Here is a 22,434-nt window from a genome sequence, read left to right as displayed (position 1 = left end):
TTAGGGTTAGGGGGGTTTAAAAAATCTACATGGTTTTAAGTACCTCGCGAGGTAGAAGCCAAGTATTTTCCATTTGTATTGTAATTAATTTTCTTAATTACATTAACCCATTAAGGCTCATAGATTATATAGCATTTCTATAACCTCAAAAATAACTATTGGGTTCATAGCATAACCGTAAAAAAAGTTATCTCTATTTTTTCTTTTTGCAAAATAATTTATTTATCTAATTTGTTGAAACAATTTAATAAAAATAAATCGATTTTTTAAAAACCAATACCGCCATTTGAAAGTAATTATTTATTGCAAAAAGGTATGGACGAATAAAAAAGTTGTAAAGAGAAAAGTTGGTAATTTTTTCACGTACTTTGGAATGGAGGTATTGGATTTTTTAAAATCGAATTTTTTTACTAAATTGTTTAAACGAATTACAGTAGAAATTTGACCAAAATATCAGCACTACGTAAATTGTTGGATTCTCTAAGGGTATTCCCACAACCGACGCACTCAACTCTCTTATAATTTTGACTTTGATTAAATGAACTATAATTTAAGAGATTAGAACATATTTTTATTTGAGAAGATTTTGGTTCAGCGATTTTTTAAATCTACGATCATAAGACTTTTAAAATCCAAAGAAAATTTCAAGTGTTTTAACTGTTGGGTTAAATTATTTCAGGCTCACCATGCCTAAATATACGTGTCAATTTTTCATGTTTGATGTTCGACTTTTTTGATACAAGTTACTATTTATTTGATACGATAAAATAACCCACACAGCTGGCGTTTACGGAATTGCGCTCCGGGAGCTCTTGGAGCGAAAAGGGGTGTTCAACTTATTTTCTTAAATGTTTAACTTTTAGAAAAAGATGGCAATATCGGGTAGAAAGAGATAAATTTAAAAGTTTGAGGTCTGCTTCTATTGGTACCGGCAACGTAATATAAATGCATGCTTTTTATATTTTGTTTATAAAAAAATTCATGTAAACATTATGAGTGTAATTGCCGTTATCACGGACCAGAAGGGTCGCCCTGTTTGTTCTAATGGAAAATATTACTGTCAAGTAAATTTGGGAGATGGTAAGTATAAATAAAAATACTAACATAACCTTCAAAATTATTATGTTTTCTTTTCTTATATTCCTACTAAATATTATTAATACTTTTTTTTATCAACAAAATATGTTTAGGTCCTGATATTTTTATTATTTTAAGTACGAATTAAAAGGAATTACTTATGTTAAAATTTGTATTATTTATTTTTAAATGTATAAGTTTAAATGATTGAAAAAGTAAAAAAAGTCAGGTTTTTAGCTAGAAGAAAATATGTTAAATGAAAACAAAGAATTATTGTTTAAAGTGTAAAAAAATAATTATTTATATTTATTTAGATTTAATAAATTTTTTATTATCACATGATTTAAGCACTTATTGATAGAAATTAATAGAGAAATTTTTTGCAGTTTAAAGTTTTAAAAATTCTTTTATTATTTCTTAACAAGAAATTATATTTTCATAATTGGGTCTTTATGTTTCAGGAAATATTATAAATAAATTTATTGATAAGTCCTTCTTGGTGACAGAAGGCGAAGGCAAAGGTATAAAAAAAATTATTGTTTATGTCTGTCATTTTACATATAGACTTTAGATATTTCAGTTAAAAGACTTTTTGAATTAAATATTTTTTCACAGGTTCAACACTGTTGAAAGAAGTGCATTACAATTTTTGATTTCTCAGTTTTGAGAAAGTTTTTAATTCATTTAAATTTTATTACATACGTTATGCTAAAAATTATATTTTTTCTTTAAAATAATTTTTGCAACATTTTTTGATCAACAATTTTTAAAATAAAAATTTGTTTAGACAAAAACTTTAATAATTTTTTGTGTCAAAAATATCTTTATTTTTCAATCGTTGATCATAAACGTTGTGAAATTCACCGACATTTTTTTACATTATTTTTTAAATTTGTAATAATGTAAAATGCATTCAAAGCAAGTTTTCTGTTCTTATTACTTTCATAGATATAGGCATATCTATGAAACTTTAAACTCTTCAATAAGAAAATAGTTATTTATGAATACAAGTGCGTATAATCAGATTTACGCTCGTGCATCATACAACATTTTTTGCAACACCCACCTCTAAAGTACTAAAGTACCTATTATGAAGAATACCAACTCTCTATCAGATAAATTTCGATTGTATAGAATTAAAAAAATCAATCTAAAATCAGGAAAAATATCATTAAACAGTAGTGTATAAATTTAAAAGTAAAGATCTTTCTATAATTTTGTGGTTTTGTATGTTCTAAAACAATCCTTATATTATGTGAGAAAAATTTCGGTGCGTAAAGTAAATTTCAGTGCGTAAAGTTAATCACTTTACACACCGTTTTAAAAAGAGCTTCTTTACACACACTTTTCGGTGTGTAAAATTTAACTTTAGAGGTTAGTGTTGCAAAAAATAAATTTTTTTGGTAGCAGTGTTGATACTATGTCCACATAAACTTCATCTACCAAATTTTACAAGTGTAGAGTAGCATCTACAGAAGTGGGCCACCGTGAAAAGTGTGCCACTAGCTATTTTTGTTATCACAATTGACATATCTGTGCAAACGCACATTTGTGTTTTCCAACAATTAGTGCTAAAAAATATATACTTTTTTCTTTTTTCCTTGAGAAAGATATCGTTATTTGCATAAGTTATTCATTGAATTTAATCGGATAAGTAGCCTTTTTTATATTAATAGACCTAACATAAAGAGTGTAAAAAGATTTTAGCATATTATCGCGTGGTATTCTTGCCACGTTATTTCGCGTAAAATTATGCTTGTGGACAGAAGTGAACCACTGCATTGACGTACTGTTTCGACAAATAGTGTTTTTGTATAAACTAATTGTGAGGAAGTGGTTTTTTAAATTAATTTCAATGTTTTAGTGATTATGCTACCAAAAAAAGATAAACGGACTGGCTATGAGTCCATCAACTTCGATAAATTGCTTAGTGCTGTAAAACAACTAAAAATCAAGAAAATTTCGGAACGCGCTGATTGTGTTACTGCCGGTATAAGCCGATCAAGTTTTCAACTGCCATTTATTGGAAAATTTAATCATTTAACATAAGGATCATAATTCTTGATACTTTTACTTATTTTAGATGAAAAAATTGGGTGGCCCACTTCTGTCCACAAAATCGTGAAATCGCGAATTTCTCTTTTTTTACATAATGATGTAAAGCAATATGTTAAAATTTTTGATTTTTAATTTTATGCTTGCAAAACGTTAGGTAATTCCTTTCTCTACAAATAGACGCAAAAAATTTTTCAAATTATAATTATTTTAACATTCTACAGCCTAAAATCCAACGTGTGACCCACTTCTGTCGGTACTACCCTACTATCATCGTTAAAACAGTTATAAATTATTTAAAAATACGAAATATTTTCAATTTATGTATATATATATGGTGATCCAAAAGTATGGAAACTTGCAAATATCTTGAAAGTACGAATTTTCGTAAAATATGTTGAAGACAAAAGTTGTTCCAAACAAAAAGGTCTACATCTTTGAAACCAAAAATTTGGTCCCGGGACCCAATGTTGGGCCCTACAATAAAAAAAGTAGTTTTCTTAAATAAAACCACTAATATTCAATATCAAATGTTGTACATGTGGTATAAGTGCACAAAATATTGGGCCCAGTCCAAGATATTACACTGAAAAAAAAGTTCATTGAATCAAGTAAATGCATTTACTTGAGATACTTTACTTGAATCAAGCCAATATCATCTTAATGGAAGAAATTTATTTTCTTGTGCCAAGTAGTTATTAGCATTGGGCAATGTACTTGACATAAGAAAATGTGAGTTCCATACAAGCAAATAATGTTATTCTTTCAAAAAAAAATATTTTACTTGCACAAAGTCCCAAAAAGTATTGAGACAAGAATATTATGTTCTTATGTTAAGTAAAGTACGTGGAGTCGTTTAGTTTCTTGAATCAAATCACTTTTTTGTTCACTTTAAAAACAGTTTTTACTTAATCCAACACTCATAGTCTTGAGACAAGAAAATCAGAATATTAATATAACTAAATATTTGTTTAAATTATATAAAAAGTTATATTGCTTGAAATAAACACGAATTAAACTAAATATTCTATCTACTTAGTGTATTTCTATATAATCGTGTTTCAAAAACATGGAATTCCTTAAAAGAATATTATATTCTCTTAATTGAAATAATTAATTTTCTCAGTAGAATTAAGTCATACAATTGAATCAAATCAATTTTTTGTTTCCTTTAAAACATTTTTTACTTAATCCAACACTTATAGTTTTGAGCCAAGAAAATAAGAAGATTAATATAATTAAATATTTGTTTAAACCTGATAAAAAATTATATTGTTTGAAATAAACGTTAATTAAATTGAATTTTCATTGTTCTTAGTGCATTTCTATATTATCATGTTTCAAAAACATTGAATTTCTTGAATAAATATTATATTCCCTTAATTGAAATAATTTATTTTCTCGGTCGAATTAAGTGATGCAATCAAGCAATTTTCATGAAGCAATAATATAAACTTGTATACATATTATAAGTTTGATTCCTACATATAATTTCTTTTAAATATCGGTATTAGCAATTATTTAACTTATCCTTTTTCGAATATTATAATGTAATATTCTTGTCGTTTTTTCTTTTTTGTCTCTTTTCTTTTATTTATTATTCCTTTTTTCTTTAGTTTTAGGTCTTTATTATTATTTGATACTTGTTTTAGGGTTTTTGTATTCGAATAATTTTTGCCTAATTCCTACTTATAATGAAATATGTTCACGCATTTATTATATTAATATTGTTTACGAAATCCCGTTTAATTTATGATCCATTATAGTGTAATGACGAGACCCATCAACGATGGCATATCATTTGTTATATTATTATGTTTAAGGTCTTATAAGTGGATTTATACCTTACTCTTTGTAATCTAATATCTGTAAATTCAAAATAAAACTACTTTTTCAAACTAAAAACGACCGCGGCTACCGAACCTAATTAGATATTTTTATTTCATTTGTCTATATAAATTTTCACTATATTTTTTTAATTCTATTTTACAAAAAATACTTGAAATCATCCAGAAATTTCACTGTAAGTGTTTTATGTTGCCAAATAATGGATTTAAAACATTATATTGCATTGTTTAATTGTTTAAACAATTTATTGTTATTTATATTAACTTTTTTTGTAGTGCACCTAGAAAGATGCAGTTTTTTCCTAATTTTACAATTTATCAAATCGAATATAAAGATAGATTTGATGTAAAATTATTAATTCAACAATTGTTTAAACAATTTATTGTTGTTATTTATTAACTTTTTTGTAATGCACCTAGAAAGATGCAGCTTTTTCCTAATTTTACAATTTATCAAGTTTATATTATTCTACTTGATAATTACAAAATTAAGAAAAAACTGCATCTTTCTAGTTGTACTACAAAAAAAGTTTATTAATAACTATTATAACTTTATATTTTGTTTAATAAATTGCAAAAATAGGAAAAAATACTGCATTTTTCTAGGAACATTATGAAAAATGTTAATAAATAGAAACAATTAGTTGTTTAAACAATTTAACATAATAGTTGTTGCAAATTTAATTCTATAGGGTCAACCGGGGTAAATCCGAACGCTTTTAGTAAGTTTCAACAATAACATAAGTTTTTCCTTTAAAAAAAAAATACTTCCGGTATTCTGGTACATGAAGTTGTTACTTTACTTCCATAGAACAATTTTATGGGGTAGCAAAAATTTTTGATAAATTACAATCGCAGGAAACTTAACGTTCGTATTTACCTCGATACTTTTCAACTTTCCTAAAATACCGGGGTAAATACGAACGCCACTGTATTTCAGAAAAATCTTAGGGAAAATAAATTTAAAGTATTGCAATTGTTAAACTTATATAAAAACTCAAAAAAAATACGATAATAAACCTATTATGTAATAATGCATCATATATAAATACAAAAATCAAACAGGTTAAAAATTAAAATGCATTACACAATTAAAACCTTCAATAACTTTATCAAATCATAACGGATTTTTGCAAAACTTGGTACAGAAAGTATTTTGGAGTGATTGAATGTAAATACAAAAATAAAAGTCAAATTTTTTAAATTCAAAATGGCGGACTTTCCTAAAACTTATTTTTAAAAATGATCAAATTTGCTAACTCCAAATTCATAATCAGCGACCCTGAAACCCCCCGAGTAACAATTTTCGAGCGAATCCAATGAATTTTTTAATTCTCGTCCGCCATTTTGAATTTTGAAAAACTGACTTCAAATTGGTAATTAGCGACCCCAAAAACCGTAGAATACCAAATTTTATTAAGATCCTGAAAAACTTTTTTCAACAAACCATTTGGCAAAAAAATTGAAACACTCCTTCGAGAGAACAGAAATTAAGTTTCTGCTTATTAATTACTAACGAGGATACGTATAGAAAGAAAAACTTTTTTCTATGTACTTTTATAATGTTAAAATAATAGTGTAATGAAATAAAAACAATTTTGTGTGGCTCTGATGTAAAAAAAATGATTGAAAATACCGTTCGGATTTACCCCGGTTTTCCAATTTTCCTGGGTAAATACGAACGGTCTGATATTATTAATAAAATTTTACAGAAGGCAAAAATGAAAAATAGTTTCTGTTCTAGTATTCATAACAAATAATTATAAATAATAAAATAAATTTTTAGCTTCTTTTTCTTCAAATACGAGACAAAATACTGAAAGAGTGTCATCTTTGATTTTCAATCTTTTTTGCAATACTCGTTATCTTTGTTTATGCTGTTGCTAATTAACAAACGAAAAATGGGATAATACTTAGAATCTCTTGAAGAGGATCTGAGGTAAAATTTCTCATATCGAACTTATTTTAAAAAATTTTAATTAAGCTGAAATAATTAGCGTTCGGATTTACCCCCCGTTCGGATTTACCCCGGCTGACCCTATTTTATTTTATTTATAACCTTTAAATTAATAACTACTAAGAGAAGGTAACAAATTTATAAAATTGTGCTACTGTCTTTGTGTATTTAAAAAAGTTATAAATTATGAAAAATAAATTGTTTAAACAAATAAAAATTCATCAAAGTATTCTTGAAAAATATTATTTAGATTATTGTTATTATTATTTAAATATATTATTTATATTATTACATATAATAATCGTGAATATCTTTCGTTCATTCTGTCCACACGTGAAGTTAGTATTTGTTACAGGTCTTTTGTTTTTTTTAAATGTGTTGTTTGACATTATTTTATGTTGGTTAAATATAATAATAAAATGCTTGGTCTCTCCTTCTGTCCTAACTTAAAGTTGGCCTTTTCTGATTTCACGTGTTTTTTTGAATAGTACAAGATAGTAATTTAAAAAAATTAATTTTTAAGGTACCAGGGGCCAACGAATACATATTAAATATTAATTATAAAAATACAGGCCTCGAATCAACTTAAAGACACAAAAAGTCGTTTCAGTCGATTTATATTCCAAAAAAAAGTGGATTTGTTTTTTATTATAACAAAAATATTTTACAGATTTTTAAATAAAAAATTTTTTTTTAATAATAATCCTTTTCAAAGGGTTAAAGTTGAAATTTTTAGAAATAATTAAATTTCAAAAGATATTGTTAATTTTCAAACAATTATTAAATTTTACAGAACTAAAAATAATTTATCAAACAATTTTTGGAAAACAGTTTTTAAATTTAATTGAATTTTCAAAGATTTAAAATTGAGATTTTTGAAATTAATTGAAACTTTAAGTGTTTTGTAATTAAAATTTTAGATGATTTCACTAAAAATTTATTAGAAAATGCGGACAAAATACAATAATTTGAAAATCATTTTTAATTAAAAAATGGTTTCAGATAGTTGAAATTTCAAAGAATGTTATTAAAATAGTTAAAAATAATTGAATTTTCTTAGAGTTATAATTGAAATTATTAAATTTCAAAAAAAAATTTTCGATGGAAAATTTTAGAAATAATTAAATTTTAGATGCTTTTAAATTCAAATTATTGAAAATTCAATTAATTTTGAATTCAAATTTTTGAGAATAATGAAATTTTATTTGATTTTAAATTTGAAAAATAATTGAATTTTAGTTCATTTTGAATTGAAAATTTTGGGAAATAATTGAATTTTAATTGAAATTTGGATAATAATTTAATTTAAGTTCATTTTTGATTGAAAATTTAAATAATTAATTTTAAATAGAAATTTTAGAAAATAATCGAATTTTATTTCATTTTAAATTAAAAACTTGGTAAATAATTAAATTTTAAATTGAAAATTTTGGATAATTACTGAATTTTAATTGATTTTGAATTAAAATTTCGGGTAATAATTGAATTTTAGTTTATTTTGAATTGACATTTTTAAAAATTAATTCAATTTTATTGTGATATTTTTTTTTTAAATTATAAACAATTGTTAAATTTCATAAAAATTTTAATTGAAAAATAATTTTGATATAATTGAATTTGTGATGTATTTCATTAAAATTATTAAAAATAATTAATTTAGTGAAGAATCATTTTAGTTCAAAATTTGTTAAATAATTGAATTGAAGAAGATCTGAAGAAGATCTACATTTTATACTAAAAAAATGTATTTTATTTACATTTTTTTTCAAATGTAAAAAAAAATGTCGCATTTTATTAAAATAAGTCGATAAAAGTCGTATTTTTGAAAAAAGTCGTATAATTCGAGGCCTGTACAAATATAATTTTCATTATTATCATTTAATATGTAATAATATTCTAATAAATTAAATTATTATTGATAATATTAATCTTTAATTTCTTTATAACAAACAATTAAACACTCAATTTGGCGCGCTTGCGCGCGTTTAATTTTGCTAGTTTATTTATTATTTTTATATATATATATATATATATATATATATAACATTTAAATAAATTAATAAATATAACTATGGAAAAATGTCTTTAAATATTTATTGCAAATTAATAAATAATTATTAATAAATTAAATAAGTATTATCTGAGAATATTTTACACATCCTAAATTCAATCACTTTTTTTCATAAAAAATTTTCCAACACTTAACTAGATGTTCTAGCTTAGTCCAAGTTAGGACCAGTCTAGAATATATAAACAGGGGCTGCCAAGGTAGAACCAATGTTGGGCCAACAATCATTTTAGGCATACGTTGGTGATTTCTACACGGGAAAGAAAAATTTCTTTGAATCAAAGAAATATTTTTTCCAAACTTAAGCACGCTGATTTACTACGAGCGTTCACTGCGCGCGCATCAGCTACGTAAAGTCACAAACAGCTGCGTGTGCCTCATGTTGCAGCATGTTCACGGCGTAATAATTTATAATCGTTTTCAGTTTTATGCAGATAAATTTCGTTTCAAGTTTTTTTGTAGTGAGTGACAAAGAATTAAATTAAATTAAACATTAATCAATCCAAGTGTTTAATATACTTTAAGTATTAATTCAATTTCTAGAAATAATATTATATTATCTTAAATGAAATAATTTATTTTTTCAGTTGAAATAGTGATATAATCTTGAAGGAAATCATTTTTTTGTTTCCTTGAAAATATTTTTTATTTAATTAATTAACTTGATTAACGCATAGTTCTTGAATTAAAAATTTAGTATTTGGCAGAAGTAAATATGTTATTATCGCAACCCAATATTTTATTTTCCCGAAGTACCAAAAAGTATTCAATCAAGAATATTAGGTTATTAAGCAAAATAATAAAATATTGTCTGAAGAATTTTCATTTCTTGAATCAAATAGTTTTATGCATTTGCTTTGAATTAATGTTTTACTTAATACAAATCCCGTATTAATGAAATATAAATGTGTATGTAAAATAAACATTATTTAAATAAATAATAAAAAATATGAATGTTAATAATAAATAAAAATGTTTGACTTAAGAATTAGACATGGTGGGATAAGGAAGGAGTGTAGGAGGGGGGGGGGGTAAATTCAAGTAAATATTTACTTGTATTGGAAAAATATTTTTTTGGTTCAACTCCATAAGTTTTCTCAAGTCAAGAAAATATTTTCTTGAGTTAATATATATATATGATCTTGACTTAATATATTTTACATTTCTTAGAAGTCAATAAACTTCTTAGACGAATTCCATATTTTCTTGGACCAAGAACATATGGTCTCCTCACAATATAAATAATATTTTGATTTAAATCTTGTCTTACTTGATCCAATATTGCAAAGATTTGAATGAATCAAATGAAACAATTGATTTGACTACATATATTCTCAGAACAAGAAAATATTTTCTTCCTTTAATGTATTTTACATTTGTTACAAGTTGATTAATATATTGCTCGAATTCCATATTTTCTTGGATTAAGAATATATGCTCTCGTCCCAAATATACTATCTCAAGACAATCGTTTACTTGAACCAATGCCGTAATTAACTTGTCCCTATTCAATTCCACGGTTTACTTGAAGCAAGTCAAATTTTCTTGATTCAATACTATTTTTTTTCAGTGTAGGCCCAGAATTTTTCTACAGATAAATTAATTTTAAAAAATCGCATCTTGGAGGGATTTTGAGATCACTGGATTAGAAATTCAAAGCTAATTTTAAATTGGGCACAGAGCCCAACGTAAGATTCCGCGGCCCAATGTGAGGCCGACGTTAAAAAATTAGTTGTTTAAATAAAACCCCCTAATTTTTAGTATCCATTTCAGAATCGTTATGAAATTCTGGGTTAAGTCTTGTAGTACAAATGCCAAAAATATTGGTCCCAATGTCTGGTATTGGGTCCAATATTTTTGGAATTTGTACCACAAGTCTAAGCCCAGAATTTCATAACGATTACGAAATGGAAGGAAACTAATTTTTTACTGAAGGAAGGTCTCACATTGGGCTGCGCAATCTTAAATTGGGCTTTGTGCCCAATTTGAAATGTAGATTTGAATTTCTAATCCTGTGACCCCAAAAACTCCAAAAATGCGATTTTATAAATTTATTTATTTGTCAAAAAATATTGAGCCCAATCCCAGACATTGGGCCCAATAATTTTGGCTTTTGTACTACAAGTCTAAATCCAGAATTTCATAACGGTTTTAAAATGGTTACTAAAAATTAGTGGGTTTTATTTAAACAACTAATTTTTTTAATGTGAGACGCATATTGGGCCGCGGAATCTTACATTGTGCTCTGTGCCCAATTTAAAATTAGCTTCGAATTTCTAATCTTGTGATCTCAAAAACCCTCTAAGATGCGATTTTTTAAATATAATTTATCTGTAGAAAAATTTTGGACCCAATATCTTGGATTGCGCCCAATATTTTGGGCACTTATACCACATGTCTGAACGCAGAATTTCATGGGGATTACGAATTTGATATTGAAAATTAGTGGTCTCATTTAAGAAAATTACCTTTTTTATTGTAGTGCCCAACATTGGGTTATGGGCCCAAATTTTTTGTTTCAAAGATGTAGACCTTTTTGTTTGGAACAACTTTTGTCTTGAACATTTATTACGAAAAAACGTACTTTTCGAGATATTTGCAAGTTTCCATACTTTTGGATCACCCTGCATATATATGTATATAACAAGAGAAATTTAACAGGTGATTGTTAGGATTTTTAAAATTTACAAATAATTTGCAGACTTTTTGCGATTTTAATTTAAGATTTTAAAATTTTCCAATTTTCTTTATTTATCTTTTTCTCGCATTTTCTCTTTATTCAGAATTTTTTTTATATATATATATAACAGGTTTTATAAAAAAAATTAAATTAAGAAACATCAACATTATACTTTAAAGTCTCTTTCTAACTAATTTCGTTCTATTGCTGTCGACCACAATATTTTTAAATATATTTTTACATTATTTTCGCATTAAAATATTTTTTCTCCAAGCGCATTAACAAATTATTATATAACAACTTAGTCTGAACCATCTTTTGAAAATAAATGATCGTGTCAAGAATTAATATTTCCAACAAAAGACAGGTAAAAATTTATTGAAAATATTAAATTATATCTAACAAGTAACACTACCCAAGTGCCAATCGCCGATTGACTTGAGTCTTTGCGCATTTTTTAGAGGAGCTAAAAATATTTGATACGTACATTTTTATATCGGCAATGAAGATGTTGTAAGGGTTGAAAACAGGGGTTGAAAAGTCATATTTTGAGTGGCAAAATATACATATCATGATCATTAAAGAAAGTTTAATTAAAATCATTATTTCATTATTTAAAAAATGTTTGACACTTCTTTCTTGATTTCCTAAAAGATACTGCTCGGTAGAAATTACCGTTATAAACCTTTTTGAATGGGGTGAGTAAAACCTTTAACCCTTTAATAACCAAATATACAAAATTTTTGCATGATTTCACAACCAATTTTTCAAAGTGATTTGAATCGCTTGAAACTTGTTACTCGGGGGTTTTCGGGGTCGCTGATTACGAATTCGATATCAGTTTCTCAAAATTCAAAATGGCGGATCTAATATGGCGGAAGACATTTTGAAAATCAACTGCAATTTGATTGAAACTTGTTACTCGGGGGTTTTCGGGGTTGCTGATTACGAAATCGATGTCAGTTTTTTTTGAAAATTGGTTTTAGAATCCTAATTAGGAACCTTAAAAATTCACAGATAATTTATTTTTTATCTATTCTACATGAGTTTCGTTACGAAATTTTAATCACCCCTTTCCCAATTTTTCGCCCACCATATTAAATCCGACATTTTCAATTTTCTAATTTTTAATCGAATTCGTAATCAGCGACCCCGAAAACCCCCGAGTAACAAGTTTCAATCAAATTGCAGTTGATTTTCAAAATGTCTTCCGCCATATTGGATCCGCCATTTTTGAATTTTGAAAAACTGACATCGAATTCGTAATCAGCAACCCCGAAAACCCCCGAGTAACAAGTTTCAATCAAATTGCAGTTGATTTTCAATATGTCTTCCGCCATATTGGATCCGCCATTTTGAATTTTGAAAAACTGACATCGAATTCGTAATCAGCAACCCCGAAAACCCCCGAGTAACAAGTTCCAATCAAATTGCAGTTGATTTTCAATATGTCTTCCGCCATATTGGATCCGCCATTTTGAATTTTGAAAAACTGACATCGAATTCGTAATCAGCGACCCCGAAAACCCCCGAGTAACAAGTTTCAATCAAATTGCAGTTGATTTTCAAAATGTCTTCCGCCATATTGGATCCGCCATTTTGAATTTTGAAAAACTGACATCGAATTCGTAATCAGCGACCCCGAAAACCCCCGAGTAACAAGTTTTAAGCGATTCAAATCACTTTGAAAAATTGGTTGTGAAATCATGCAAAAATTTTGTATATTTGGTTCTTAAAGGGTTAAAGGTTTCACTCACCCCATTCAAAAAGGTTTATAACGGTAATTTCTACCGAGCAGTATCTTTTAGGAAATCAAGAAAGAAGTGTCAAACATTTTTTAAATAATGAAATAATGATTTTAATTAACCTTTCTTTAATGATCATGATATGTATATTTTGCCACTCAAAATATGACTTTTCAACCCCTGTTTTCCACCCTTAAAACATCTTCATTGCCGATATAAAAATGTACGTATCAAATATTTTTAGCTCCTCTAAAAAATGCGCAAAGACTCAAGTCAATCGGCGATTGGCACTTGGGTAGTGTTACTTGTAAGAGACATAACAGTCAAAAGTTGAAGAGATATGTTCATAGTTTTTCAAATGTGATCTTTATAAATCTTTCTTTTTGTTTAAGAAGTAGTATGAACAGTACCTTATATTATTACTATTTATTACTTGTAGATGCTGAATTAAAAGAAGAGAAAAGTGATCTTCAAACCAAAGGTACAATATTATGTGTACTAATAGCAAAATAAAATACAGTCAGGGAAGACCGGGATAAGTCTCAGTTTAATATAAGGTTATAGTCTAGAAAATTATTCTATAAATCTCAATTACCATAATGATTATAATTTTTTCCGAAAAGTATGAAAAATCTTATGTTTTTATTTTTCTGATATTTAAAGCGGTCCTATTCTTATAGTTATGATTTATAATAAATTAATAAATTGTGTATACTTAATAAGTAATGAATATTGTTGTAATTAAAGAATTAATGAAAATTAAAAGTTGATATACACCAACACTACAACTGTAAGAATTAACGAAATCGAATAAGTATGTCGGATTTACTCCGGTCTCTCTTGTTTTTACGTTAAGAAAAATTTTTTTTAGTAATTTGTTTTTTAAAATTAATTTTCAATTTATGATGACAACGATACTAATGAGCCTGTCAATATCTGTGAGAATATTAGAAATTCTGATTCTGAAGACAGTAGAGACAGCGCACATCTGACTATAATCATGGTATATGTTTACTTTACTTTCATACATGCAGTAAGGGAACGATTTAATATTTTTAAAAACACACTGCTATTGTAGATCCTGCAATCTATGTTTCAATTCAACCCTTGATAGGATTAATAGTAAAATAGTATATTTCAATTGAAATTAACATTAAAAATATTTTTAATAAAAAGATGGAAGCATTCCATACTTGATAGACTTTGATTTTTGTTTCTTCTTTTTTTCAAATATTTTAAACATTTTTTAAGGGATGATAAATCGTCGGTTGAGGGGAGAAAGATGACAATTCAGGTAAGTTTTGAACAACATGCCATTTCAGCAAAGATTTGAAAAACATGCCTTTTCAGATGCGTCAAACTTTTTGGTTATTTCAAATTAAAAGTACTGTGACATCACTGCGATTAATGTTAGTAATTATTCTGTAAAATTAATCTTGAACATTTAATAAGGGACATCAGAATATAAGTTATAATACTTTTTGTTTTTTTATTCTATTTCTTTTTGTCTAAAATGCACAAAATAATTTAACACTTGAAATGTCATGTTTTTCACATTTCTGCTGAAATGGCATGTTTTTCAAAACTTACCTGAATTGTCATCTTTTTCCCGTCAACCGACGAAATTAACAGGGATTTTTTTCAATTTTTCTAAAGATAAAAATATTACAAAAAAATAAATTTGATAAATTTAACGTCAATTTTGAATTTTTAGTCTCTTACTTTGCAACTATTTGTACATTTTCATAACTCAAAGAGTTAAAATAATACAAAAGTATTTTTCAACACCAGACAAAATTAGGTTACTCTATTAAGGCTAAAAAACATTCTGAAAGGTGACATGACCTCGTTTAATTTTATCGATATTTAAATTTCTTCCTGTAAATTTAAATGAACAAAAGTTTCTAACAACCTTTTTCTTTTATTTCTTTTTTTTAAAGCAATATTGTATCGTGAGGTATTATTACTACTGGAGAAAATCTGAAAGCACTGAGTATACATTCGTAGTATTGAATAATCTGTTGTCAACTAATATGAAACAAAACTCTGATTACTGTCAAAAAAAGTTGTGATCATTTTCTGCAGAGCATTCAGTGCTGTGTGGAGAACTTTCAGAACTCTCGAATTTAATTTTTTGGTTTACACAGTAACCAGGGCTGTGAGAAAAAATACTCAGTGCTTTAAGATTTTCTCCGTGTTCGAAGAAAATAAATTAATTCTTGAAACAAATTTGTAACAATATTGTTTTGTAAAATTCAGCATACTTCACATTTCTAAAATATATTTTTCTGGTTCACAGAAAAAGAAGTTCTCTGGACTGATGACACGATTAAATTATTAATTGAAAGCTATAGAGAAAAAAGTCAGACTAAAACGTTTAATAAATTACTGCGGAAACAGATCTGGCAAAAAATTTCTGAAAATCTGCAAGAAAGAGGGTATGTTGTAACCGGATCACAATGTACTAATAAATGGAAAGGTCTAATGAAGCAATACAAAAAAAAAAGTCTTCAATAAATAAAACAGGTTCAGTTCCTCGATTTTGGAAATACTTTGATTCTATAAATGAATTTATGGAAAATAATCTATCTATTTCACCAACTGCTTTGTCATCGAATTTGAAGGGTTATGTAGTTCATCAGTCAAAAAAGAAACAATTGTTTATGTTTATTTTTTCAATTTTTACATTTTTTTATTATTTTTGTTATGTATCAATAAAAGTTAACGTCATCAAAATATATGCATATAAGGTTACATTCAATTATAATAGGCATATAAATAGTAGAACGCTAAATATTTTTGTTCTCTATAGTACTCTTAATTTTTCTTGCTTATTTTATTTTCATTAATGTTTTTTATATTCTATATGTAAAGAAAAGACAATTTTATATTGTATAATTATTATTCAAGATTACATCTAGAACAATACGACTATAGAAATTTAGTAATCACTTAATAGTTCCTATTATTTTCTTAAATTTGATATTTCCTCCTGAATATGTGATATTAATTCAGAGGAATAATAAACTGCATAATTACTTTCACTGCTTGTTAGCAAAAAAGAAAGAAATTAAAAAATTACATATTTTTTATTTATAGTATTAAAATTTGTTAAATTGATATTATATTGTTTATGATTATTTTTTAATTTTCATTTTTTTGTGTTATTTCTGCAATTTAAAGATAAACGATACCATGTTCAATTAAATTTATCATTACTTTCAATTTTGTTCTGCATTGCTCTTATAGTCGAAAGGACAAAAAGTAAAGTGCCTTAGTTCTTTTCTCTGAAAGTCTCAAGTAAATATTCAAATATGTTATTACTTGCATAGCCGTATACAAAATTAATTGAAAAAAAGGATAAGGTACTTACTTATTTTTGTTTACTAGTAGTAAATTTAAATTAAAAAACTACTTTATTTATATAATTAGTATTAAAATTTAATGACACACTGAAAATTCATTATTATTAGAGTGCAATAGTGCGATAAATTATGTCTCAAAAAATGCCTTATTTTAAAAACCAGGGAGACCAAACGTATATCTTCCTTTATAAAAAATCTGAGTGAACAGTATTTAGCATTTAAGTTCGTAAACAATAATACACTATAATAAGTATATAAGAAAAACGAGAAATTACTTATTTATACTTTTGTTGCTTTCCAGTATTTATATACTTTTTATTTTATTATTTATTTTTAACAATTTATTTTATGTTCTATGTGCAATGGAAAGATTTATGTTTATAGTATCTAATATTTATTTCAAGTTACATCGCACTCTATGACAGTATTATATTTTTCATAGATTTACTTTTATCTCTTATTAATAAATGTTTTGTCAACTTTCTACCAAATAGTCTATATTTCATTAAAACTTTTATTGTGTTGAATAATCATGAGAATTAAAATTAACGAGCTTCAGAATTCTGTTACAGTTGAGACAAGATAATTTCACAGAAAAGCCATTTAGTAACGTTCAAAACATTTTTTGTCAGTTTTTTCCCAAGTACAACTTTTATATTTTTTCATGATTAAAGAATATATAAAGACGAAAAAATCAGCTGCACAATATGTAAAAAATGAATATTTTTTAGTCTTTCTTCACTGAAGTATATTAAACCACCTATCTAAAAAACATCACAAGTTTCGAACTTTGTCCGATAACTGTACTACAGATTTCTTAAAAAATGTTGATCAACATGTGTTATAAATACAAGTTCTGCATCTAAAGAATTTGAGTTTTTTACTGATCATATTTTACCCTTAAAATAATGGTATTTTTAACAACCTTAATTATTTTGGATTAACTTGCTCAGTAAATATACACTTAATTTCGTATTTTTTGCTATCCAATTTATCATATTTTAACTACCCAACGACTTTGGATATTTTGCTGATCAGATTTATCCTCGAAATCATATCTTTAACCATCCGGATGACCTTCATTTTTTTAATTTCCTGATTCACCCTTTAGATTATGTTTTTAACCACCATGGTATTGACTCTTAAATTTAAAAATTTCTACAAATTGTGAATTATAATCTACATGTATTTAATAACGAATAAAATAAAAGATAATGATCTATTGTATTATTCTGCTTTATTTTTTTCACTTTTTATAAAAAGAAAAAAAGAAATTAACATGCGGGCGCAAAATACTTTTCCGCCCGCTTGTGTGGCGTCAGCGGGCGGAAAAGTATTTTGCGCCCGCTTATACCCTACCCCCAGGCGAGAATGTGTTATTTTGCGCCCGCACTAAGTGCCTGAAATGAAATACTTTCCGTGCAGGTAGGACAAAAAACAAATTTTTTTCTTTTTTTACATCTCAAAAGCTAGAGAAAGAAGTAGGAGATTTTTTTTGATCGATTTTTGTAAAAATGATGAACATTTGAAGGAAAAGCAGAGTTTTTTCCAAAAAATAGGCACAAAATTGTTTATTAGAAGCTACAGTTAAATTTTTAGTTAAATCGGTTGAGATTTGTGAAAGTTAAGTTATGTTATGTACTCTCTAAATCTGAATAAGTGAAATTTCACTTAAAATGTGTCAAAAGTCTTCCACGTAGAAAAATAAGTGTATATGCACTTTAAAATAAGTGGTTTTCACTCAAAAATAAGTGAAGTTTCACATTTTTTTAAGTGCATATACACTTATTTTTCTACGTGGAAGACTTTTGACACATTTTAAGTGAAATTTCACTTATTCAGATTTAGAGAGTAAGTTATGTTTCCCGTCATTTCAAAAAAGTAGTTTGAAAAAAAACGCGTTTAAAGTTTTACTTATGATTTGTTGGATATATTTTTAATCTGCAATGCCTGCACCATATAATCAATGAAATTTCACTGACTAGATGTGAAAATTGCATTGGATTATTTATAAGAAAATACATCTGCCGAGCACGCAGTACAGGATTACGATCGAGATTAAATTCAAGCACTTAAAAAGTGTTTCTACTTATAATAATTGACATTGTTTCTTATTTTATATACACTTAGACACTTTTTAAACTAATTTAAACTTATGTTTTGTGTAAATAAGATGAGCCAAAAAATTCAAAGTTTTTAGAGTCTAGCTACATTATCATTTATATTAAGATTTATTTCTAAAAAACGACAAAATTATCTTTATAGTAATTTTTTGCAAGGAATTTAATAGTTATAAAAAGAATAAGACAAAAAATTTGTATTCTTAAATATTCCATTACTATTTCTCTTGCAACATAATTAACCCAATAAGCCCCAAATGCACTGAAATTTTAGTCTAACTTCAAGGAATGATATTTTACAGAAAAAAATCCCAATTTTTCGGGAAATTTACATCTAACGTGTATTTGAGTGTGCTTTTTCCGAAACTGCTATCAAAAAAGGCTTAAAAAATGATAAATAATGTTTATTTGCAAAATGACGCGATTTTTTTAATGATTTTTCAATAAATTTACAAATATTTAGAAAGGAAAACAATTTTTCCGACAGCTATCAAGTATATAGATCGTGCATTCGATTGTTAAACTTCAAACAAAAAATATGCCCTCTCCAGAGATGGGTAAGTAACATACTTCATGTATGTTACCTAAGTTTGCTACGTATGTTACATGTGTATACAACTTGTCCAGTTTGCTACACAACGTTTGTTACATTTCCTGACGTAGGCACTCGTAATGGTCAGAAGCAAATATAACCTCAATCTAGTTGGTTCCCGCTGTGTTTAGTCTTTGAATTTTTGTTTGATTCGTTTGATTATTGCTTTGTGGACATTCTTTTTAAAAATGAATCGAGGTTACCCTACTGAAAATCCCTGTATAAGATCTTGTACAACTTCCTGTACAGGATCAGCAACTGAACTTGTACAAGTTCTGACCAGTTCCTGTACAGGAAAATGCATACGAATTTGGAACAAGTTCATGTGTGAGATCTTGTACAAGATCTGGTGCAAGATCTTGTACAAGAAAATGTTCATGTACAATTTCATGTATAAGTACTTGTACATGAACACGTCCATGTTCTTGCACATGTTAATTCATGTTTTTCTTTACTAAAAATTAAAAACTTCAAAGGCTGCGCAATAGTTTACTTTAACCTTTACAGCTGCGCAATAGTTTTTAGCATGCATGAGTTACGAATCTTAGTGGTTAAAAATTATCAAAATCTCAAATTTTATTAAAAAAAAAAATTTTACAACTATTTCATGTGCAAGAACATGAACGTGTTCATGTACAAGTACTTATACATAAAATTGTACAAGATCATGTACATTTTCTTGTACAAGTATCTTTCTTGTACAAGATCTTGCACCAGATCTTGTACAAGATCTCACACATGAACTTGTTCCAAATTCGTATGCATTTTCCTGCACAGGAACTGGTCAGAACTTGTACAAGTTCAGTTGCTGATCCTGTACAGGAAGTTGTACAAGATCTTATACAGGGATTTTCAGTAGGGTATTAACTTAATAAAAATTATTAAACTGAAGTGCAATAAATTATTATTTAAAGAATATTTCATCTCTTTATATTTACCAGTAGATCTATTTACCTGAGTTGCCTGAGACATTATTATAATTTATCTGTTATGATGATGAGGCGAGTCCGAGTTGACATCCGAAAAGTGAGGTTATATTTATAATATGGTTTGCGACAATTTGTTACGTATACTACACATTTTAGGTATCATACGTAGCAAACCTTGAGTTAGCGACATTTACCCATCCCTGGCCTTCTCTCCTCCCGACTTTTATTTTCTCAAAATGGCGTCGAAAAATTCAAAAAATTAATTTAAAAGTGCCAAATTTTTTAAATTGTGTCCAAATTAGCTGAAAATGCTTACTCGGGGGTTTTCGGGGTCGCTGCTTATGAATTTGACGTCAGAATTTGAAAAATCAAAATGGCGGATTCAATATGTCGACCAAAAATTTTTAAAGTCGACGATTTTCGCTAAAAATGTTTACTCGGGGGTTTCCAGAGTCGCTGATTTTGATTTAGATATCAGAATTTGAAAAAACAAAATGACGGATTCAATATGGCTATCAAAAAAATTTTAAAGTCGACGAATTCCAGATAAAAATGCTTACTCGGGGGTTTTCGAGATCGCTGATTACGAATTTAATGTTAAAATTTTAAAATTTAAAATGTCGAATACAATAAGAAAATAAAAAAATTTTAAAATCGATAAATTTCGCTAAATGCATTAAGAATACCATCTGTAGCCACCTAGTCCTCATTGGTGTTGCTCGATTCTCACCACGGGGAAATAGATAGTTTTTGAGAATATTTTTTTTTGTTTTTAAAAATATTTTTTAAATTATTTTGTTTTTTTGAAATAAGTATATGTTTTTTGTTTCTTTGAAATATTTTTTGGTTTTTTTGCTTACATTCAATTTTTGATTTTATTATTATATTTACTTTTATATATTATGCTATTTTTTATTAATAAAATTTTTATTTTTAAAATAAAATTTTTAGTTTATTAATAAATTTTTTCAAATTTTTTATTTTTACTATGTTTTTATTAATAAAAACACAGCATAATATATGAAAATAAATAAAATAATCAAATCAGGGATTGAAAAGAAACAAAAAAATTCAAACATATTTCAAATAAACATAAAAATTAATTTAAAAAAAACAAAAAAATTTTAAAAAATTCGTAGAATTTAAAAAAGTTTGGTCGCCATATTGGATCCACCATTTTGATTATTCAAATTTTGACATCAAATTCGTAATCAGCAACCTTGAAAACCCCCGATTAAATATTTTTAGCTAAATTCGTCGACTTTTAAAAATTTGTCCCATTTAAATTATTTTTTATAATTTTTTGAACTTTTCGACTTTAAAATGTTGTAGTTTTTTTGTTCGACAGATCTAGATAGTATTTAAAATTTTAAAGACGGTAAAACTTTCTCGGATTTTTTAACCGTCGAATATGGACCGTATTTCAGTTTTCCAAGACTTTAAGACTGTGTAGGATTTATTATGTCGTAGAATTTTTTGTTCGACGGATATGGACAGTATTAAAAAATTTTAAGACTCTATGACATTGTGGGATTTTTTGTTCGTCGGATATGGAACATATTTCACTTTTTCAAGACTTTAAGACATTTTAAGATTTTTTATTTATCAGATATAAAGAGTATTAAAAATTTGTAAGACTCTAAAACATTGTCGGATTTTTTATCGTCGTAGAAGCACCTCTAAAATATTGTAGGATTTTTATTCGTCAGATATAGCCAGTATTAAAAATTTTTAAGAATCTAAGATATCGTAGGATTTTTTGTTCGACGGATATGGACCGTATTTTAGTTTTCCAAAAGTTTAAGACTGTGTAGGATTTTTTTTTGTCGGATTCTAATCGTATTTCAGTTTTCCAAGACTCTATGACATTGTGGGATTTTTTGTTCATCAGATATAGACAATATTTAAAATTTTTAAGCCGTTGAAACATTGTCAGATTTTTTGATTGTCGGATAAGAACCGTATTTCAGTTTTTCAAGACTCTAAGATATTGTAAGAT

General features: G+C 26.7%; 2 protein-coding genes across 10 annotated transcripts in view; both read left to right on the top strand.

Annotated features, from left to right (window-relative positions):
- Positions 1–22,434, top strand: part of LOC127279582 (homologous-pairing protein 2 homolog) — a 261,519-nt gene that overhangs the window by 201,267 nt on the left and 37,818 nt on the right. The window lies entirely within an intron of this gene.
- Positions 39–17,910, top strand: LOC127279584 (uncharacterized). Of its 4 annotated transcripts, none has more exons than XM_051302024.1 (4): positions 39–1,080; positions 1,539–1,598; positions 13,869–13,986; positions 15,729–15,776. In XM_051302024.1, the coding sequence occupies exons 1-3, from the start codon at positions 993–995 to the stop codon at positions 13,940–13,942; spliced, it is 222 nt and encodes a 73-aa protein (XP_051157981.1). In that variant the 5' UTR covers positions 39–992; the 3' UTR covers positions 13,943–13,986; positions 15,729–15,776. The 4 variants fall into 4 exon arrangements, with proteins under 4 accessions (XP_051157981.1, XP_051157979.1, XP_051157978.1 ...); XM_051302021.1 differs by having other exon boundaries at positions 54–1,080; positions 13,869–13,910; positions 15,729–17,910; XM_051302022.1 differs by lacking the exon at positions 13,869–13,986 and having other exon boundaries at positions 51–1,080; positions 15,729–17,910.

The sequence above is a fragment of the Leptopilina boulardi genome, unplaced genomic scaffold, assembly GCF_019393585.1.
Source record: "Leptopilina boulardi isolate dan_hultmark-lab unplaced genomic scaffold, ZJU_Lbou_2.1 LbouV2_218, whole genome shotgun sequence".
In the NCBI taxonomy this organism is placed as follows: domain Eukaryota; kingdom Metazoa; phylum Arthropoda; class Insecta; order Hymenoptera; family Figitidae; genus Leptopilina; species Leptopilina boulardi.
Note: the sequence above shows the minus strand (reverse complement) of the source record. Positions and strands in the feature narration are given on the sequence as shown.